The 18,488-nt window shown below is 43.3% G+C and overlaps 1 protein-coding gene and 1 pseudogene across 4 annotated transcripts in view; both read left to right on the plus strand.

Moving 5' to 3' along the window:
- Positions 1-18,488, plus strand: part of Masp1 (MBL associated serine protease 1) — a 61,490-nt gene that overhangs the window by 18,769 nt on the left and 24,233 nt on the right. For 3 of the 4 annotated variants that reach the window (XM_046462515.2, XM_046462517.2, XM_046462516.2), the window contains 6 exons: positions 3,155-3,332; positions 4,878-5,009; positions 7,804-8,000; positions 10,717-10,864; positions 12,223-12,341; positions 13,373-13,451. In XM_046462515.2, coding sequence (XP_046318471.1) covers positions 3,155-3,332; positions 4,878-5,009; positions 7,804-8,000; positions 10,717-10,864; positions 12,223-12,341; positions 13,373-13,451 — 853 coding nt within the window. Of the gene's footprint in view, positions 1-3,154; positions 3,333-4,877; positions 5,010-7,803; positions 8,001-10,716; positions 10,865-12,222; positions 12,342-13,372; positions 13,452-15,753; positions 16,270-18,488 lie in introns of those variants that run through there. The other variant, XM_046462518.2, reaches the window with a different exon arrangement.
- LOC124105380 (adapter SH3BGRL-like) lies at positions 5,025-7,796 on the plus strand (annotated as a pseudogene).

Here is an 18,488-nt window from a genome sequence, read left to right on the forward strand (position 1 = left end):
TTAATTTAAATAACCTCTGGTAGGTTTCATTTGAAAGTGTCCATGCTCTAGGCACTACTTGGGGATGCCAAGTTAGAGGAAAGAAGTTGCTGTGGCTGGAATTATTAATGCTCAAGGCATGACTATTCTTTGATAATCAATTTTATATTACATTGTATATTAGTCAGCTGTTTCACTGCTGTGACTAAAAGACTTGATAAGAACAATTAGAGGAATAATAATTTATTTGAGGAGCTCACGGTTTCAGAGGTCTTGGCTCATAGACAGCCACCTCCATTCCTTGGGGCTCAAGATGAGGCAGAACATCATGGTGAAAGAGTGAAGGGAATGGGCTCACATGATGATCAGAAAGCAGAGAGAGAGAGAGAGAGAGAGAGGGAGAGATTCCACTCTCCAGTTACAAAATGTATACCCCAAAAGCAAGCCCCCAGTGACCCTCCTCCAGCCACACCTTACCTGCCTACAGTTATACCCAGTAATCTCTATCAGAGGATTAATGCACTGATTAGGTTAAGGCTCTCATAAACCAATCAATTCTCCTCTAAACCTTCTTGCCTTGTATCACACATGAGCTTTGGGGGGACACCTATTATCTAAACCATAACACATAGATATAAATCATAAATAAGCTTAAATTCATTCATAAGCAGCAGCGATCTGTGTTGAAACTCTTGCTCTTTGTTGGTTGATTTAATAAAAAACAAAGACGATTTATAAGAATGCTAATATATCCAACTTGGAAGGGAATCTAGAGTTTAGCAAGTTCCAACTCCTGACTTACAGGTGGATAACTAGAGCTAGGGATGGGATGATCATAGAGTAGTCTAAGGTAGAATTAGGAATAGGACATAAGACCTCCATCTACCAGGTTCATGAAACTTACATTACTCCAAAACTGAGGTCACCAAGATAGAAGCACATGATTCATGCAGTTATGCACAGAAGAATCCCTTTCCCAAGCCCTCACTCTCTATTTATTTAGTCTCCTTTTAATGAAGTTCCAAGAAGAGCAACTCAAGTGGTTTCTAACTCATAACATGTTAAAAATAAAAAGACAGGAAATGGAATAATACATAAAGAAGATATAAGATTGTAAAGGCGTGTTGTTCGGCAGTAATTTCATGCACGGAAAGAATTACATAATTCAGCATCCCCAACGGTCTTCTTTGAATGTGATAGTTAAAGTACATAACAATGTCCATGGATTATTAAGAAAGGGTTTGAAGCAGGCTTCACTTCAAACAGGGCTTTGTATAAAGCACTTTTGTTTTTTAGGGGGCTGGGTACTGGGGATTGAACTCAGGGGCACTTGACCACTGAGCCACATCCCCAGCCCTATTTTATATTTTATTTAGAGACAGGGTCTCACTGAGTTGCTTAGCGCCTTGCTATTGCTGAGGCTGGCTTTGAACTCCTGATCCTCCTGTCTCAGCCTCCTGAGCCTCTGGGATTACAGGCATGTGCTACCGCACCCAGATAAAGCACTGTTTAAAAAGAAATATTGTATCTAAAAGAAAATCGTTTTAAAAAATTAGTTAGGCGAACTTTTAACCAGTTAACCAAAATAATACAGCAGCTGGGACAGTCGAGGAAGTGAATTTTCAGCTGTGTGCAGAAGGGCACATTCTGCATAAGAAGACTGGTGTGAGTTCACTGGTATCAGCAGAGAAAAAACAGCAAAGCCATAATCTCATTTTCTGTTTACATTTCAATTCCCAGCGTTAGTGATTAATTGTCCTTGTGTTTTGTTGCCAGGGCAAATTGTTTTTCTTTAAAACTCCTTCTTATTTTAAATAAATAAGCCATTAGTTTCAAAACAGAAGTGTCAAGTGTCAAGATACTTCTGGCATACTAAGCTAATGAACAAAACAACAAATTTATTGGAAGCTAGCAGAGATGGACAGCCTTTGTGAACTTTCTTTCAGTGACTTTGAAAGACAGAAACAATCATTCCTGGGAAGATTTTTGCCTGTATCGTGTCTAAAACATCGGCCCAGAGATCCCAAACACAAATGCAAGCTTTAAAAAATTGAGTTAGGTGTAAGATGATAGAGTAGGTCAAGTATTCATAGTCAAATAACTCTACCAACCAGCTTCTACACTGTGCTTCCCAAACCAGACACACAAAATCAGCTTTAGGCAACCATGTAGAATTCCTGCTTCACTTTCTGAGCTCAAGCAGAACCTTTAGCTCTTCCAAAGCCGGGAATTTTATCAGCAAGTATGCAAAGTTTCCATCTATCTTACACACACACACACACACACACACACACACATTTTCTGTATGATACCAATAAGCAGTTTTTATATTTTTAAGATTATCTATTATATCACACGACTTCCTGTTCAAAAGTTTTCCATGTCTTCCACTTACAGAATTAATGGCATTCAACATCAGCCATAATCTACTTTGTACATTTCCTTCCCAGTACATCTCTTCCTACAGTCTTCACAGGCACCCTGACTTCTCATAGCTCTCAGAATAGGTCTGCTCTTTTAGTTCTTGTGAACAAATATTCGTTGGACAACTGCTATGTGCCACATGCTATTGCATGCTTTGAGGAAACAACTATAAAGAGCAGTCCTAATCTCCTGTAGCCGGGGTCCTGGTGGGGATCTTTCACCTCCTCCTGCTGCTCCTATCGGAGCACTTACCAGGCTGCACATTAGCTCTGTCTGGGTCCGTTCCTCACTCTGAACACTGCTCTCCTGTGCATGGCTCTCAGTCTTCCTCTTCTCTCATCATCCCCATCTCATGCTCTGCTCAGCAGCAGGCACACTGGATGCCCAATGATTGATTTATATTGTACATACAGTCTTTTTTCTTTGGAAATGTGATAAGTTCCTGTTGTACAGAGAACCCATCTGCAGGGTTATCTAACTCTTTGGAATTTTAACATTGAGTTATTTTCAGTAACTAAGCCACTTGACTGGCAACAAGAATGACAAATATCAAGCTACCCCTGTGGAACTAAACAATGTGAATGCAACTGATCAGACGGCCACATTGACTTAAGCTGTAGTCTCTCTCTCCTCAAGTCTAAGAATCTCTCATCCCCCTTCCCAGGCTGCCTAGTCTCTTTCTTCCACGAGATCAGGAAAGAAGCTAAATGTGAAGCTGCTCATCTTGTCCCCTTTCACTTTGACCTCAAAGGTAGAAACTGAAGACCAGGTGCTGGCAACCTTTTGTGGCAGGGAGACCACGGACACAGAGCAGACCCCCGGCCAAGAAGTGGTTCTCTCCCCTGGTTCCTTCATGTCCGTCACTTTCCGGTCAGATTTTTCCAATGAGGAGCGGTTCACGGGCTTTGATGCCCACTACGTGGCTGTGGGTAAGTGGGGGGACTGGGTGGCTCATCCTCCAGTCTCTTGTTCTTGGTAAAGGTGCAAGCTGTCCGTGTCCTCTCCTAGACAGCAAACACCTGTTTACTCACGACACAGATTCTACCATTCATGTCTTACAGCATTAGCAAATGTCATCACCTGTCTACCCATCTATCTTCTGTTCATCCATCAATTCATCTTTTTTGATACATCAAAGTAATTGCAGACATCAGGAAACATCTTCCTAAATACTCCTTCATGGGTATAATTTTGCTAGAGTTTTATATCTGTTCAGTTTTTTTCTTTAGTGCAAAATTTGCATGCAATGAAATCAAAATCTTAGTATATATTTGTTGAATTTTTAAAGTTTATATTTGTGTGTAACCCAAACCCCCAATAAGATATTGAATTTAAGCATCAACCCAGAAAGTTGGCTCATGTTCCTGCCAAGTCAATCCGTGTTCCCAATTCCCTTAGTGGAAATAATTCTGTTTTTTTTTTTTTCTGCCATATATTAATTTTGTTTCTTTTTAAAATTTCACATAAATGAACACACAGAAAATATATCTTGGGGTGAATGCTTTTACTCAGCATTATGCTTTTGAGATTCACTTATGTTGCTGCATGCATTAGTAATTTATTCCTTTTCCTATCAGAATAGTGTTCCATGGTATGAATATACTATAATTATTTTTTATCCATTCTCCCTTTGAGAGACAACTGGGCTCTACCCATTTTTTGGCTCCCATTAATAAAATTTCTATGAATCTTCTTGTACAAGTCTTTTTGTGAGCATATACTTTCACTTTTATTGGGTAAATATTTAGGAATAGAATTGCTGAGTGATAGGGCCGCTATGCTCAGTTTTGTAATAAATCGCCAGATCTTTTCCAAAGTCATCACATCGTTTTATAAAAGTCCACAAATGCCTGGGAGTTCTGGCTGCTCTATATCTTCACCAACATCAGATGTTGTCAATTTTTTAATATTAACCACTCTGCTGGCTCTATAGTGTATCTCATTATGATTAAATCACATTTCCCTGACAACTAATGATAATAAGCATCTTTTCATGAGCTTATTGGCTATTCATATGTCCCTTTAGGAGAAATGTATACTCAATGCCTAGGACAGGATTGGACCCATACTAGGGGCTTAGAAAGAAAGAAAGAGACAACATGAAGTAGAAGTTAAGAACTCAAGCTCTGCAGCCAGCCCACCCCAGATCTCTATGGCTTTACTTCATCATCTATAAAACAGGGGTAGTAAGAGCCCTGAGCTTGCTGCTGTTAAAGGATAGTTCTTCTACCAGGAGTCAAGTTGCCTAGGTTTGAATCCGAGTCTCTGAGGTCTGGGATCAGCTGATCCACTTTTCTGAGTTTCCTCATCGGTAAAACGAAGATAATGACTCTCTCTGGGCTTTATGTAATGATTAAATGAGACAACTCCTGAACCCCCAGTGGCCAGGGAGCAGGCCACACTAAGTGCTGTATATGTTGGGGGTCATCTTCATCATCACGCATGCCCTGATTGAGGCTCTATCTTCCTTGCAGATGTGGACGAGTGTAAGGAGAGGGAGGACGAGGAGCTGTCCTGTGACCACTACTGCCACAACTACATTGGCGGCTACTACTGCTCCTGCCGCTTTGGCTACATCCTCCACACGGACAACAGGACCTGCCGAGGTAGGGCCTGGGGGTGATTCTATACATTGCCATGACATGCCACACCTTCCAGTACAATTAGAAGAGGCTCAGAGGAAAGATAGATACACAGTATAGACAATTAACAATGAAGTTAGAGGTGTGCTTCAGATACCATGTGAACAGAGATACTGAAATAACGCTCCCTCAGCCTGGAAGCCTGGGTTCCTGTTCTCAGTGAAATACAAGAGAAAATATTTGGCTACTAGGCCATCTTCCTGGGCAGAATGTGTGCTGAATAGGTTCTGTCTCTTTTCCTACAGAGGGTGAACTAATGACCAAGGTAGGGAGAAACCTGGGGTCCCCAGTCCTTTCTCTCTGAGCCATGAACTAAGCCTCTCCCAGCAGTTCTTTTTTCTCTTTGCTTTTGATAGCCTCTAAGTTTCTCTATGACAGAGAGAAACTCAGTCAAAAGGAAGAAGCATAGAGGCAAAAACAGAGGAAGCAGAAAAACTTTCCACCCCTTCTCTCTGTTTTCATCCCCCATCAACATGGTAGCCATGCTGTGGTGATTGGACTGAGGCAGAGATGGAGAGATGGAAGGGCTCAGCCACTCTGCAGCAGTAGTCCCTAGACTACTGGGGCAATAGTCCTATAAGCAAATGGTTAGATGCCGAAAGTGCAACATTTGCTACATTTATGTGAAGGAAGTGTAGACAGCTCAATCAGACCTGAGCTGGCCTGGAGAAGTGGACAAATACTCCCCCAAGATGATGACCCTTGGCAGATGTGAAAGAATAAGGAGAGGGAGGGCATTCTATGCAGGGAGAACAGCTTCTGCAAATATTCACAGGTGTGACAGAACTTGAGGCACTTGGGGAATTGCCAGCAGATTTGTGTGACCCAGGGATCTCACTCGGAACTTGAGTGAGGCAAGATCGGAGGGAGGTGAGACTGTAGACAGGAGCTCTTTTTCTTTCTCCTTCAAAAACTGCTCATTTCTGAATAAAGCCCAAATACTTACTCATCAGAATAAAGCAGTATAAGACAAAAACAGCAGGTTCATTTTCTTGGGGAGGGTTATGTTTTCTATTCTTATTCAGTAAGTATTTATTAGCTATCTACTCTATACTGAGGCTAGGGAGGGCTGAAGGTAGAGCAAGTTTTCTCAGTCTGTCTTTATTTCCGCACCCAGGAGCCCTTTTCTTTTTCTTTTTTTTTTCTCTTTGATACCACAGACATGCTGTATATCTGCTTATGCACTATATGTCTATGCATTATGCATAAGAACAGCAAGTCTTCCTACCAAGAACCAATTTTAGTCCCCTTTGGGGTGAGATTACCCCTATGAGAATGCTTGTGTAGAAAATGAAAACAGATGGGACTTTAAGAGACCTCAATCTAAACCTTGATCTGCAAGTTCTGTGGGACTTCAAGTTAGTCACGCCCCAGCCTTTCTGGGCTACAGTTTTTTTTCATTTGCAAATGAGTAGGATGAACAAAGGCTTAGCAAGCAAGGACATCCCAGCTCTAGGATGGGTCAGCCAAGGGCAAAAGTTTAGCAGTAAACAAAGGTGCCTGGGCAGGGTTAACTCAGGGCCAGGCCAGGACGGAGGTCCCTGGTTGCAATAACTCTAGTGCAGAACAAAGTCAAATCCCTGAGCTCATGGAACTCACAGTCTAGTGGGCCAAAGAAACCAACAAATGAATATGTGACATAATGTCAGGCAATGAGAAGCACCGAAGGAAAAAAATAAGAAGGACAGGGCTGGGGTTCAGCCTCTAGCTGGATCCCAGCCACCGCTGCAGCTGCTCCACAGCCCTCTTTCCAGGGCCCAGACAACTGCCAGCCGCTGGTCCCAGGATGGTGATTCGTGTATATATTGCATCTTCCTCCAGCTCTACAGTGATTAAGAAGAAACAGCAAGATGTGCTTGGTGCCAACAAAATAGGCTATATAGAAAAAGATACTGTAGCCAATGAAGAGAATCAGAAGCAGATGAGAGAAAATGCACCTGAGAATAGTGGACCCGCCACAGGGTCCTCCCTGCCACCTCAGATTTTCAATGACAGCCAGTACTGTGGGGACTAGGATGACTTTTTGGAAGCCCAAGAAAAGAACACAGTGTATGCCTTTTTAGGCCTGATGGCACCACCTGGTTTAAAGGAAGCAGAAGGCCAGGCACAGCAGCAAGCAGGAACCTTAAGCGTTCTGCCTTAAGCATCTTGAAAAATGCGTCTCCATTGCTTTCATAAAATAACAAAATCTTCTTGGCTTCAAAAGAAATAGGCGTAATGTTGAAATAAATAGATTAGTTGGTGTTCTTGCATGCAAACAATCAAAATGAATATGTCCTTAAAATGTGAATATAATGGTGAAGGGAAAAAAATAAAAGAAGGACAGGGCTGGGAGAGAGGAGGGTATGTGTGAGGTCTATATTACGATAGGACCAAGAAAGGGTTTGAGCAGAGACCTAAATGAAGTCTGGGCAAGGGGGCGAGTAGGGTCAAAGAGGTCCAGATAACCCCATGACTGCCCCATCCCAAGCCCCTTCCATTATCTGAGTCCTTCCTGCTTCTCACAAGTAGCAGAGAATCTGCTGAGAGGTGCCATCACACAGGGTAAATAACTCTGGACAGAGATGTCTGCATTTGAATTTTGACTGCAAATTGCTAGGTATCTAACTTTGGGTAAATCACTTCCCTTCATGGAGTTTCCCCCCCATCAGTGAAATGGGGATACTGGTTCCTTCCTGGCACTAGAAGGATCACAGTGACATAGGCAAGGGTCTGCTGTGGTGTTGGTGTGCCATGTTCTCTGCTATGTTTCCCACAGTGGAGTGCAGTGACAACCTCTTTACCCAGAGGACAGGCCTGATCACCAGCCCTGACTACCCCAACCCTTACCCCAAGAGCTCTGAATGCCTCTACAACATTGAGCTGGAGGAGGGTTTCATGGTCAGCTTGCAATTCGAGGACATTTTTGACATTGAGGACCATCCTGAGGTGCCCTGCCCTTATGACTATATCAAGGTAAGCCTGCAGAAGTTGTTTGTCCAGGGAATGCTGGAAAATCTTGGCTGAATTGGGAAAATTGATATTCTGCTGTTTTCATCTTATCTCAGGACAGAAGGCCAGGCAGCTAGTTTATCAAAGTCATTATTAAGATAACATCTACCAGCTTAATTAGATCTAATATAAGAATCTTCCATGATCCAAAGCAAGCTCCCTGGCCATCAGTATGGTTTGAGATAGACAGTCCAAGAGTCAAGTCTGCATTAGCAAAAGTCCCTGGGGGTACACTCAGTTTCATTGACCTGCAATCTGTCCATGTCTCACAAGGCTCTATACTCAAAAAGAACCCATAGTTGATTTACTGTTCTGCTGTTGCTATCTTGAACTTCTTAATGTATTTTGAACAAAGAATCCACATTTTATCTTGCACTGTATGTACCCATAAGTTATGCTGCTGGTCCTGCTTGGGAGAAGAGACTATGCAAAAGGCAAACAAAGAGGAAAGAGAATGTCACAGGCCAATAACCACTGAATTTGTGGTGTTTCTACTAGAATAGATAAGATGCAAAGGTAGCCTAAATTTATGCTATTGGCTGGGATAGTAGAAGAGATATTGTTTAGACATGTAGGAAGAAAATCAGCTATTCTTAGAGAGGGACCAGCCAAAACATCCAGGTGGACCTGCATATTGGAGTCTGACCTCAGGAGAAATACTGAGCTGGGGAGAAAAAGGGGTGCTACTCAAGTGTACAAATAGGTGCAGTGAGCTGGCCTAAGACAGATGGAAGGCAGAACAGAGGCACCCTCGATGAAAGGGCCATAAAATGAGACAGTCAAAAATGGAGCTGTCAATTGGGCAGGGTGGCATACGCCTGTAATCCCAGTGGCTTGGGAGGCTACAAGTTCAAAGCCAGCCTCAGCAACAGCGAGGCACTAAACAACTCAGTGAGACCCTGTCTCTAAATAAAATACAAAATAGGGTTGGGGATGTGGCTCAGTGGTTAAGTGCCCCTGAGTTCAATCACCAGTACAAAAAAATAAATGAAGTTTTCTACAGTGGGAGAAGTTTGAGAGTCTATGAAAGAAAACTTGAGAACTTAGAGGCTGTCCTGTCCCCTACTTGAATTCAGAGGCTAAGAAGCAGCTTGGCCACAGGTGGACTAGCAGGAAACACAGGACAGGAGTATTCGTTGCTGTGTAATAAACTGCCTCGCACATAACAGCTTACAGCAATTCTTTTTACATTGTTTTGTAGACAGAAAACCCAGAAGATTCACTTAGGTTCTTTGATTAGGGTTTCCCTAGATGGAAATCAAAGTGTCAACTGGATGGGATTCGAACCTTGAGGCTCTGGGGCAGAATCCCATTTTCAGGGTCATTTTAAATTGTTAACAGATCCTTGTAGTTGTAGGAATAAAGTTCATTGCTGCTGTAGGACTGAAATCCCATCTTCTTTCTGATGGCCCAGAGTTCCTCTCAGCATCTAGAAGCTGCTCTCAGGTCCCTTTCTACTGTCCCCTAGGGGATAAAAAAACAACCTCTTTTTCCATGTAAGAAAACATAATCACAAAGTAAAGCCAGGGGTGAAGGTTATGGTACTGTCTTAGAATTCTGGCTACCACACAGAGTTCCCAGAGCTATGCACGGGAACCTCAGCTAGTCACTTTTCTTTCTGGGGCTTCGCTTTTGCCCCCTCTCCATGATAAGATGAAGATGCTACCCAGGATTGTGGAAGTCACCAAATGCCACCTAATGGGTCCTGGTCCTGGTCCTCAGAGATGGAAGGAAAAATGCACAGGAAGAACCCAGGACTGGGAATGGGGGACTCTGGATCAGCCCATACTTCCTGCTGCCCTCTCTCCTTCTCCACTGTCTCTGTCCCAGTCAAGCCCCATCACCTCTCCTGTGCTCAACTGCAAAACTCCCCAGCTGGTTTTCTTGCTTTCACCCTCACTCTATATAGTCTATTTACCCATAGTCTTGAGAGTTAAAAAAAAAAAAAAAGCAGATTGGATCAAGATTTCACTTGGAATTACACATAAATTCCTCAACACAATGTGGCCCTTGCCTGCTCTTCCAACCTCAGGTCGTGCCACTCCCTCTGTCCCAGCCTCATGGCTTCCTTCCTGTGCTCCACACTTGCCAAGCTCATTCCCACCTTTGGCCTTGGCCTTTTCATAGCTATTTTCTCTGCCTGGAAAATGCTCCTCCCTCCTCCTCTTCAAACAACAGGCTCCTACTCACCCTACACATCAGATTCAATGTTACTTCACCACGAGGCCTTCTTTGAGTACCCATTTAAAGTTACTAGCTATTATACTACTGTCTGTTATATAAATGGTGGCAAAGATACCTGTGTTATGTTGCTTATTGTTTTTTTTTTTTTTTTTTATCAGTCTCTCTTTACTCGACTGCAAATTCTTTGACAACAGAGAGCTCATCTGTTTTGTGTACTGGACAAGGCTATGTCCTCTGAGCCACAATAAGTTTGTCTTTGAGCAGAGGATTATTAACCTACCTTGTCCACTTCCTAGGCCATTGTAAATTACAAAATGAGAGAGTGGAGATGAACTGTTGGGTGACTGGAAAGGCCCATTCAAACCATAAGTGAAAATCATGGATTCACCCGGAGGCTTCCAGAAGACTCCAGAGAGCAGTGCAGAAGAGTTGCCTGCAGCAGTGCTCTCAGCTGCTCAGATTTGACTCTTCTCTTTCTCTGTATTGCCTTTCTTAGATTAAAGCTGGTTCAAAAGTTTTGGGACCCTTCTGTGGAGAGAAAGCCCCAGAACCCATCAGTACCCAGAGCCACAGTGTCCAGATCCTGTTCCGCAGTGATAACTCAGGGGAGAACCGGGGCTGGAGGCTCTCGTACAGAGCTGCAGGTAACTTCTCCCCTCTCACCTGAGTGAGCCTCTGTGCTCAACATTCACAGAGAGGGTGGTTGGGAGGGGATGCAGGCCTGGAACTTCTCTGGTGACCTGATGGGACTCTTAGCTGAGAAATTTGGGACCAAGACATATGCTCTCTGCTGACTCAGTTTCCTATCTGTAAAAGGGGCCCCAGCGCATCAATGATGTTGAGTTTGAGCTAGACTGGAAGTTTTCAAAACTGGCTGTATTTCAGCATCGTGTGGGGAGACTTAAAAAAAATAGAAATCTTATTTCCTGAACCCCACCCCTCACACAGTGATTCACTAGACCTGGAAAGGGCCCTTTCAGCTCCAGCCTTCTCTAAGTCTGGGGCTGGAATTTGAGCATGGGCCTGTAGTTTCCAATGTTTCATTGTGGGCCCCTTGACTGGCAAAGCGTACAGGTCCCATTCCTCAGCTCCCCAAGGCAGCCAGTCCTGGCTCAATCCTAATAGAGGCATTTGACCCAAGAGGTCTGTAATAACTCAAGAAGAAAGAGGTGGACATCAGCCAGGTGTGACTTCATAGACCCTGAAACCCTGGCTCTGCCTGCACTAGCCTATCCAGTGCCCAGTCTGGGGAGAGGAGTGAGCAGGAAATTAACAAAAGAGAGTTTGTCCAGGAAAAAGTGTCAGGGATAAGCTCCAGCATGAGGATCTTGTCAGATTTAACCTTTTGAAAAGATGTCTCAGAAGTATATGATTCATAGTCTCTAAATGCTTTGAAGAAGGGTCTTGGGGAAAAAAGGGGTAATTGGGGTCCTCTGCGTGGTCCAGTGAGTAAGACTTACAATGGAAGAGATTTCAGCTAAATAGGAAAACTCTGTTGATTTAATCCGAGGATTCCACATGTAGAAGTTATAGGTTTGGGAGGAATTGAGTTCCCTGTCTTATAGAAATGCAAAAAGATGTTGGGTGTCTACTGTGGAGAATGTTGTAAAGAAAACATCAGGACAGTGTTGGAGTCAATGACACTTAATATTCCACCCAACCCTGAGTTAGCTCTTCGCTGACACTTGGGATCCAGAGTTATTGCAGTGGCTCGACTTGACAATAAAGAATTTGAACTAGCAGAATTTATGCAGTGATTCTAAAAAAATATAGTCCATGTAAATCATGAAGTCATCTGGCCAACCATCTAATTTTAATAATAAGCAATCGTGGGTGGGGGCTTGCAATTTGGAAAGTGACTTGCTTCTGGTTTCGGAGTAAGTCTGCGTGCAGTTCTGTCATTTCCCTCCTCCCGCAGGCCTTGCTCTGTGGGTCTGGCCCTCTACTGCCAGACTTTTCCTCTGTTTTCTTACCTGCTGTCCTTTCATTTGCTTCCTGCCAGGAAACGAGTGCCCTGAGCTACAACCTCCTGTCCATGGGAAAATTGAGCCCTTGCAAGCCACATATTCCTTCAAAGATCAAGTGCTCGTCAGCTGTGACACAGGCTACAAAGTGCTGAAGGTGCAGCGCCTGCCTGGGTGAAGGCCAGAGAAAATCTCAAGAGTTCCCCAGGGCAGATGGGCTGCTGGAACTTGGCAGAGTGCCAGCACAGTATTTCCTAGCTGCCACAAAAGCCTCCCAAATGTTCCAGAAATTCTAAAGCATGTGTCCCAGATTGTCTCTCGCTTCTGGAAGTGACACAAAAGTCTTTTATCAGAGAATGGGCTGGCTTGGATTTAAAAAGCAAGTGGTGGGGGTGCTGTACAGCTCTCTAATCAGGGCTAACAACCTTAATAAAGTTCATCAGGCTTATGGGGGTAGGGTGGGGCCTGGAAAGGGAAATAATGGTTTTAAAGGTGACAGGTACTCCTTATTTTTCCACCGTCTGAGACAATGATTCTCTTACTTAGCTTTAAAAATTTATTTAAAAAAAAAAAAGTCATCTCCTACATCTTAGTTGAGATTAATTAAAGCAGTATCTTTGGGGTTGAAACTGAGGCTTGACTTCTTCTTTTTTTTCTTTCTTTCTTTTTTTTTTTTTTTTTAATGTTCTCTATATGAGCCTAAAGTGCAGCCAAGCTAGAGGACCACTGTTCTCAAGGAATAGTTCTCAATGAAACGTCCCTGGACCAGTAGTATCAGCATCACTTGGGAACTTACTAGAAATGCTAATTCTTGGTTAGATCAGACCCACTAAATCAAAAAATTCTGAAGACACCGGCCAGCAATCTGTTTTAACAAGTCCCCAGGTGGTGCTGACCTCTTGCTCAAGTTTTAGAACCAGTCTCTGAAAAAGGAGACAAGGCTACAGTTATTCTTTCAGAGACAATTGCCCAAGGCCACTTGTGCACAGCCCTTGCCTCTCCATGGTACGAATGCAGAATATGAGTTCAATATCTATGTTTTCCTTATCTTCAAACTTGGCCTTGGAGACTTGGGTGGAAAATCCCATTGAGGACAGTGAGGCTTGGAACTTGAGTTCGTTTTTCTGGGAAGCAAACACTGACTCCACCCCTTCCTTCTTCCCACTCCCTTCTTTGGTTTCTTTCCAGGATAATGTGGAGATAGACACATTTCAGATCGAGTGCCTGAAGGATGGGACATGGAGTAACAAGATTCCCACCTGTAAAAGTAAGAAAAACAAATGGCTTGATTATAAGGATAATGAGTTCCCTCCTGCTGTTGGGATCAGGCCAAAGATCACACAGGGGTGACAGCCTGGCAGCAAGTCTCTGAGAGGGATGGGTGGAAACTCAACAAACAAAAACAGTATTAATGCTCCTTTTAGCAGTAAGACTTTAGCATCCCCAAACAAATGTTTTTTTTGTTTTTTTTTTTTGGTGTGTGTTGGGGGGCAATTTATTTTCTAAACACTAATTTTACCTCAGCCTGCAAACAGGTTGCCAGATTTGCTAGAGGAATACATGTCTCCAGGTCTAAAGCCAGCTCTGGCAATTGCTAATTCAGGAGACCAGTGTGGCACAGGTTCCCAGAGCTGAGTAAGCATGTTAGTATCTACATGGCCACCACACCCATGGCCACTAACTCTTCTGAGTTGATTTGGAACTTTGGAAAAATGACTGTGGGGTAAGCATAGTAGACCTAGTTGAAGCATGGAACACAACTCTTCACTGACTGTTGGGGTCCGAGTTCTTGCAGTGACTCTGACCCTGACCTATTCTGTGATCATGAACCAGATCCTTTAACTCAACTTGACAATAACTAATTTGGACTAGCAGAATTTATGCAGTGATTCTAAAATAACATAGTCCATGTAAATCATCTATTGAGTTTTGTAAGAATACAGATTTCCAAACACTAGCCCCTCTCCCTCCACATCCAGGGCATTTCAACACAAGAGTAATAAGGACAGCGATTTTAGAAACTTATGTATGGCAACAGTGATGAGAAGAGGCACAGTGACAGAAAGGGTCAGGAAGGAAGGAAGGAGGGCAGGGGTTTGCTTTAGAATGCAGAAATGAGAAGTCAAGAATTGGGGTTGGCCCCATTCATCCACATTTCAGGAGTGCTGTCCTATTCCTTTGTCTTAAATGGCTCCCATCCATCATGGAAGACAGATCTCTTCCCACTGCCCTTAGGAGGTGCTCTCAAGCAGCAGGGTTCCTGGAGGCAAAAGCCAGGCAGAACTGGAAGCAGAATGTGTTTGTTTCCTTTTTTATATGGTTATGTTGCTGCAGTCAGGTCCCAGTATGGGAAGAGAGGAGCATCGCATGACTTCAACAACTTTTCAGCAAACACTTACTGGAAGCCTGTGCAGACTTAAATCCAGAACTCCGAAAGAAAAGTTCAGGTCTAGATAGGAGGGACTCGACAGCTCTTCTTAGTAGTGGTATGACTGGATGCTGAGCAAGGCACTCACCAAGAGAGAGCAAGGGTCATTTTGAAAAAGGGAAAGGAGGATTTGAGATATTTAGGACAGACTCTGACAATTCTATCAGATGAGTGTCCCTATGCAATTTACTCATTTTCTGTTGGCCTCAGACTCTTTCCCTCAAGATTGCTATGAGAACTAACTGGTTTAATATATGTACCATGCCTGTAGAGTGCAGGAATAAGCAAAAGCTTAATAAAAGCTTATTTCTTTTTCAGCCCCCAGCATCACCCTTCACTACCAAAAGGTTTATTTTCTCTCAGACACACTTTTGGAAAGTAGGAAACATTATTAATAGTTTTCCCTGATGAAACACACACATACTTTGTGTTGTAATGAGAGCATTGATAGAGTAAGGCACTACGGTATTAGCACTATTTTGTGTGACTTATGCAACAGAATGCCTTGCCATGTTGTACTCAAGAAAACAGGCTGGATTAGGATGATGACAGCTCCCATGCAGACATATCCAGCATCTTTGCCTAATCAATACTTACTATGGCATTTCTCTATACCATGTACTATGCTAGATCCTATGGAAGATGCAAAGATAAGAGTGAGGAATTAAGAGGCATAAGGGGCTGGGAACAAACAATAAGTGTGCAGTATATGGTAAAGAAAGATGCACCAGAACAGGAAGTGGGAATTATGGATGATTGTCCCAGCCCTGCCTTCACTTTGCTGTGATGACAAGTCCTGGTATTCTCTGAATTCTAACTGTCAAGTGAGGGTTTAGAATAGATAAATGCAAATCTCCCTGCAGGGAAAGAATCTATAATCCTTAGGAGCCAGCGAGTATGAGTGCAAATTCTCAGAATGGTACAAATTCAACAGTCCCAAACTGTCCTTCACACTGGCTGTTCCTAACCTGCATTCTTAATGGATTCTGATGGAATGGTTTCTGTATTTCCTGCAAGAACTGTTTCTGCTTTGCTTGCTAACTTTTCTCTCTCTCTCTTTTCTTTCTCTCTTTTTCTCTTCCTCTCTCTGCTTCCTTTCTCTGCGTCTCCTGGTCCCACTTTGACTTCACCATGGTGACAGAAAGCGAGATCGATTTGGAGAGCGAACCCGAGTCAGAGCAAGTGACAGAGTGAATGACAAGAACCCCACACAGTGCAGACATCCAGGAATGGATCACTCACAAAGACCCCGGGGTCCCAGAGCTGCTCCACCCCTCCCCACCCACCAACACTCCATTGCCCGCTTCAGTGTGGATTAGGATGGAGGCTGAGCCCCGCCACACAGCCCCAGCAGCGGGAGCCGCTGTGCTATGAGAATAAATTATCCCCTTGAGGGTTTGGTCACCACTCAAAATTACTCCAGAAAATGATAAAAAGACAGTGGGAAAATTTTTTTTAAGGATCTGTAAGTGGATTGTACTCTTCTCAAAGGAAAAATGCCTTCAGTTCTAGAAACACAAGATTTAATGCCCAGTCATGTGGCCTTGTGGCCAACCAGATCGAAGTGGGCACTGGTTTCTGATCTGGTTCACATTTCAAGTTCAAATAGGCCAGAATGCTAGTCACTTGATGACATTAAACTTTTTATTTGTTGTTACCTTTTTAACCATGAGTAGCTAAAATGAGTAATAACCCAGTGTGCATTTTTGAGAATCTGGGTATTTTCTCATTCACACAAGTATTCCTTCCACCCATACATCACACAGAGCTAAAATTCCATCATTACAGGTGCGTTCCCCTGGGGATTACAAGTGTTGTGTTTCCTAAAATTCACTGACAACTTTAAAAGGATAGGAAATGCTCGTGAAAGCGATGGTCCTCAGCTCTGGGACCACAGACATCACTAGGTTATAAACAATGATGAAGAAAGGGCTGAGATCAGCAGCCTGGACAAGGTCTGGACACAAATATTAAAGAAGCCCTGAATTGGAGGGTGGCTACCTATCGATTTTAAGATTAACTGGCCACTTGGTGAAGACAGAACCCTGCAAGTATAGACAATGAGCAGTCTGGAGTCTGAGGTGCCATCCTAGGGTAGAGACAACTCTGAGAGGAGATGGGCTAGCTACTAAAGACAAGTGCCAGCTGAATACATGTTTGTAAGCCCACAAAGTATTAACAGACTTCATACTTAGTGTAATAGAATCACAATGTAAGAGGAGAGTTGATACGTGCTCAAATAATTGCAATATCAGAGAACATAAGATCATGCCACCAAAGAGATATGAATAAAGAATTCCAGAACAAGGTAGCTCCCCTGTCCAGTTAGAAAGATTAAAAAAAGGCTTTCAAGAAGAACTAGTTTTCTGACCAAGGCCTCTGGGGTAGCCACATGGACACAGAGTGTCCCAAGCAGCAGTATGGCATGGAAGTGGAGGCAGAAGTGACACAATGATGGGTCTGGTGACATTGGAAGATGGGCACACTGAGCGGGGGAAGAAATTGAGGCTGGAAAGGGGACTGGGACCTCATCTCTGGACTGAGTGCCAGGGTGAGCAAATTGTGTAGAGTTCCCTAGGAAGTCCCCAGATTATGGTAAAGAGACTCAGAAGCATCTGCAGACCAACGAAGGTGTATCTGGAGGAGAATAAACAGCAGACAGAGAGGAGAGTGGAGACGGGGTATAGGGTGGTGTCCGCCATGCCCCAGAATGGTGAGCAAGGAAATGGGAGAGAGAAGTGTGTTTGGATTCCAGGGTGTGGAAGTGGCCAGAGAAAATTCAGGAGGACCCTTTCTAAAGCAAAGATGGCCTCGCTGAGGATGCAGGATCTACACCCACTGGTTGTGCCAGGCAGAGTTGCTCAGGGCTCTTGTGAGGAGAAGTTGCCTCAAGGTCCCTGAGATACATGGGTTTTAACCTCATTGTACACTTGGGAAGAAAAGTGTGCCCTTTCCTCACTCACTAGCTGACCAGACTCTTTCTTTTCCAATGGACATGGCCCCCCTCTCTGTGGTTGTAGGACCAGTTGTATCAGTGGGCAGAGTTGCTTCTCTGGAGTGCAGTGAAAATAGCCCCTCTATCCAGAAAATATCTCCCCACCAGCACCAGCCACACAAGTCCAAGGACTGCCCTAGAATTCTTCTACTAGAAGCCAGGTAGTTAGATCTTGATGATGCTTTAAGACAAAGGAATTGCTAAAAAGTTAAGGGAGACAAGAATGATCTTAATATGTAGGTACCAGTCAATGGCATTTCCTAAAGAGGCGGGAAAGTCCACTTGGCGTCTCAGAAAAAAAAAATAAAACTATTTGTAATTTTAAATAATAAATATTATTACTTCTTATTATCTTGGCATTAACCTTTGCACATTTATCTCACAAACTATAAGAGTGTTTCCAGTTTGGGGTGATCAAAAGAAAGTGGAAACGATTTGCCCAAGGGGACTGGAGCCCAGTTTTTTTTTGTATTTTGCCTTCGTTGTGGATAAGAAGGACACACATTTATTCCCTTCCTTCATCCCTTTCCTCAAACCTGGAATCATACATGTTTTAAGTTAGTTGACTCCATAGTCAATTTAAAAAGATGAATTTGAAGCCCTAAAATTAAAATCACAAAGTCTGATTAGCACTTGGGGTAAGTCTCTCCTCTCTATTCCCCAAGGTGAACAAGTGATATTCAGGAGGGGGAGGAACTTTGCAAATTTCATCAGGTTTCTGGAAATATTGACAAGAAATGTTCACCACTAGCCAGCTAATATGTAACGTAGGCCATTTAACATAGGGCAGTTAAACAATCCTGAGAAAGTATCACTGAGTTTAAGATCTCGTTCTCACTCTGACATTCACTCACTGGGTGACTTTAGAATAAATAGCCAAG

This window comes from Marmota monax, unplaced genomic scaffold, assembly GCF_021218885.2.
Source record: "Marmota monax isolate L192 unplaced genomic scaffold, Marmota_monax_Labrador192_F-V1.1 WCK01_AAM20220418_F8-fsc00100, whole genome shotgun sequence".
In the NCBI taxonomy this organism is placed as follows: Eukaryota; Metazoa; Chordata; class Mammalia; order Rodentia; family Sciuridae; genus Marmota; species Marmota monax.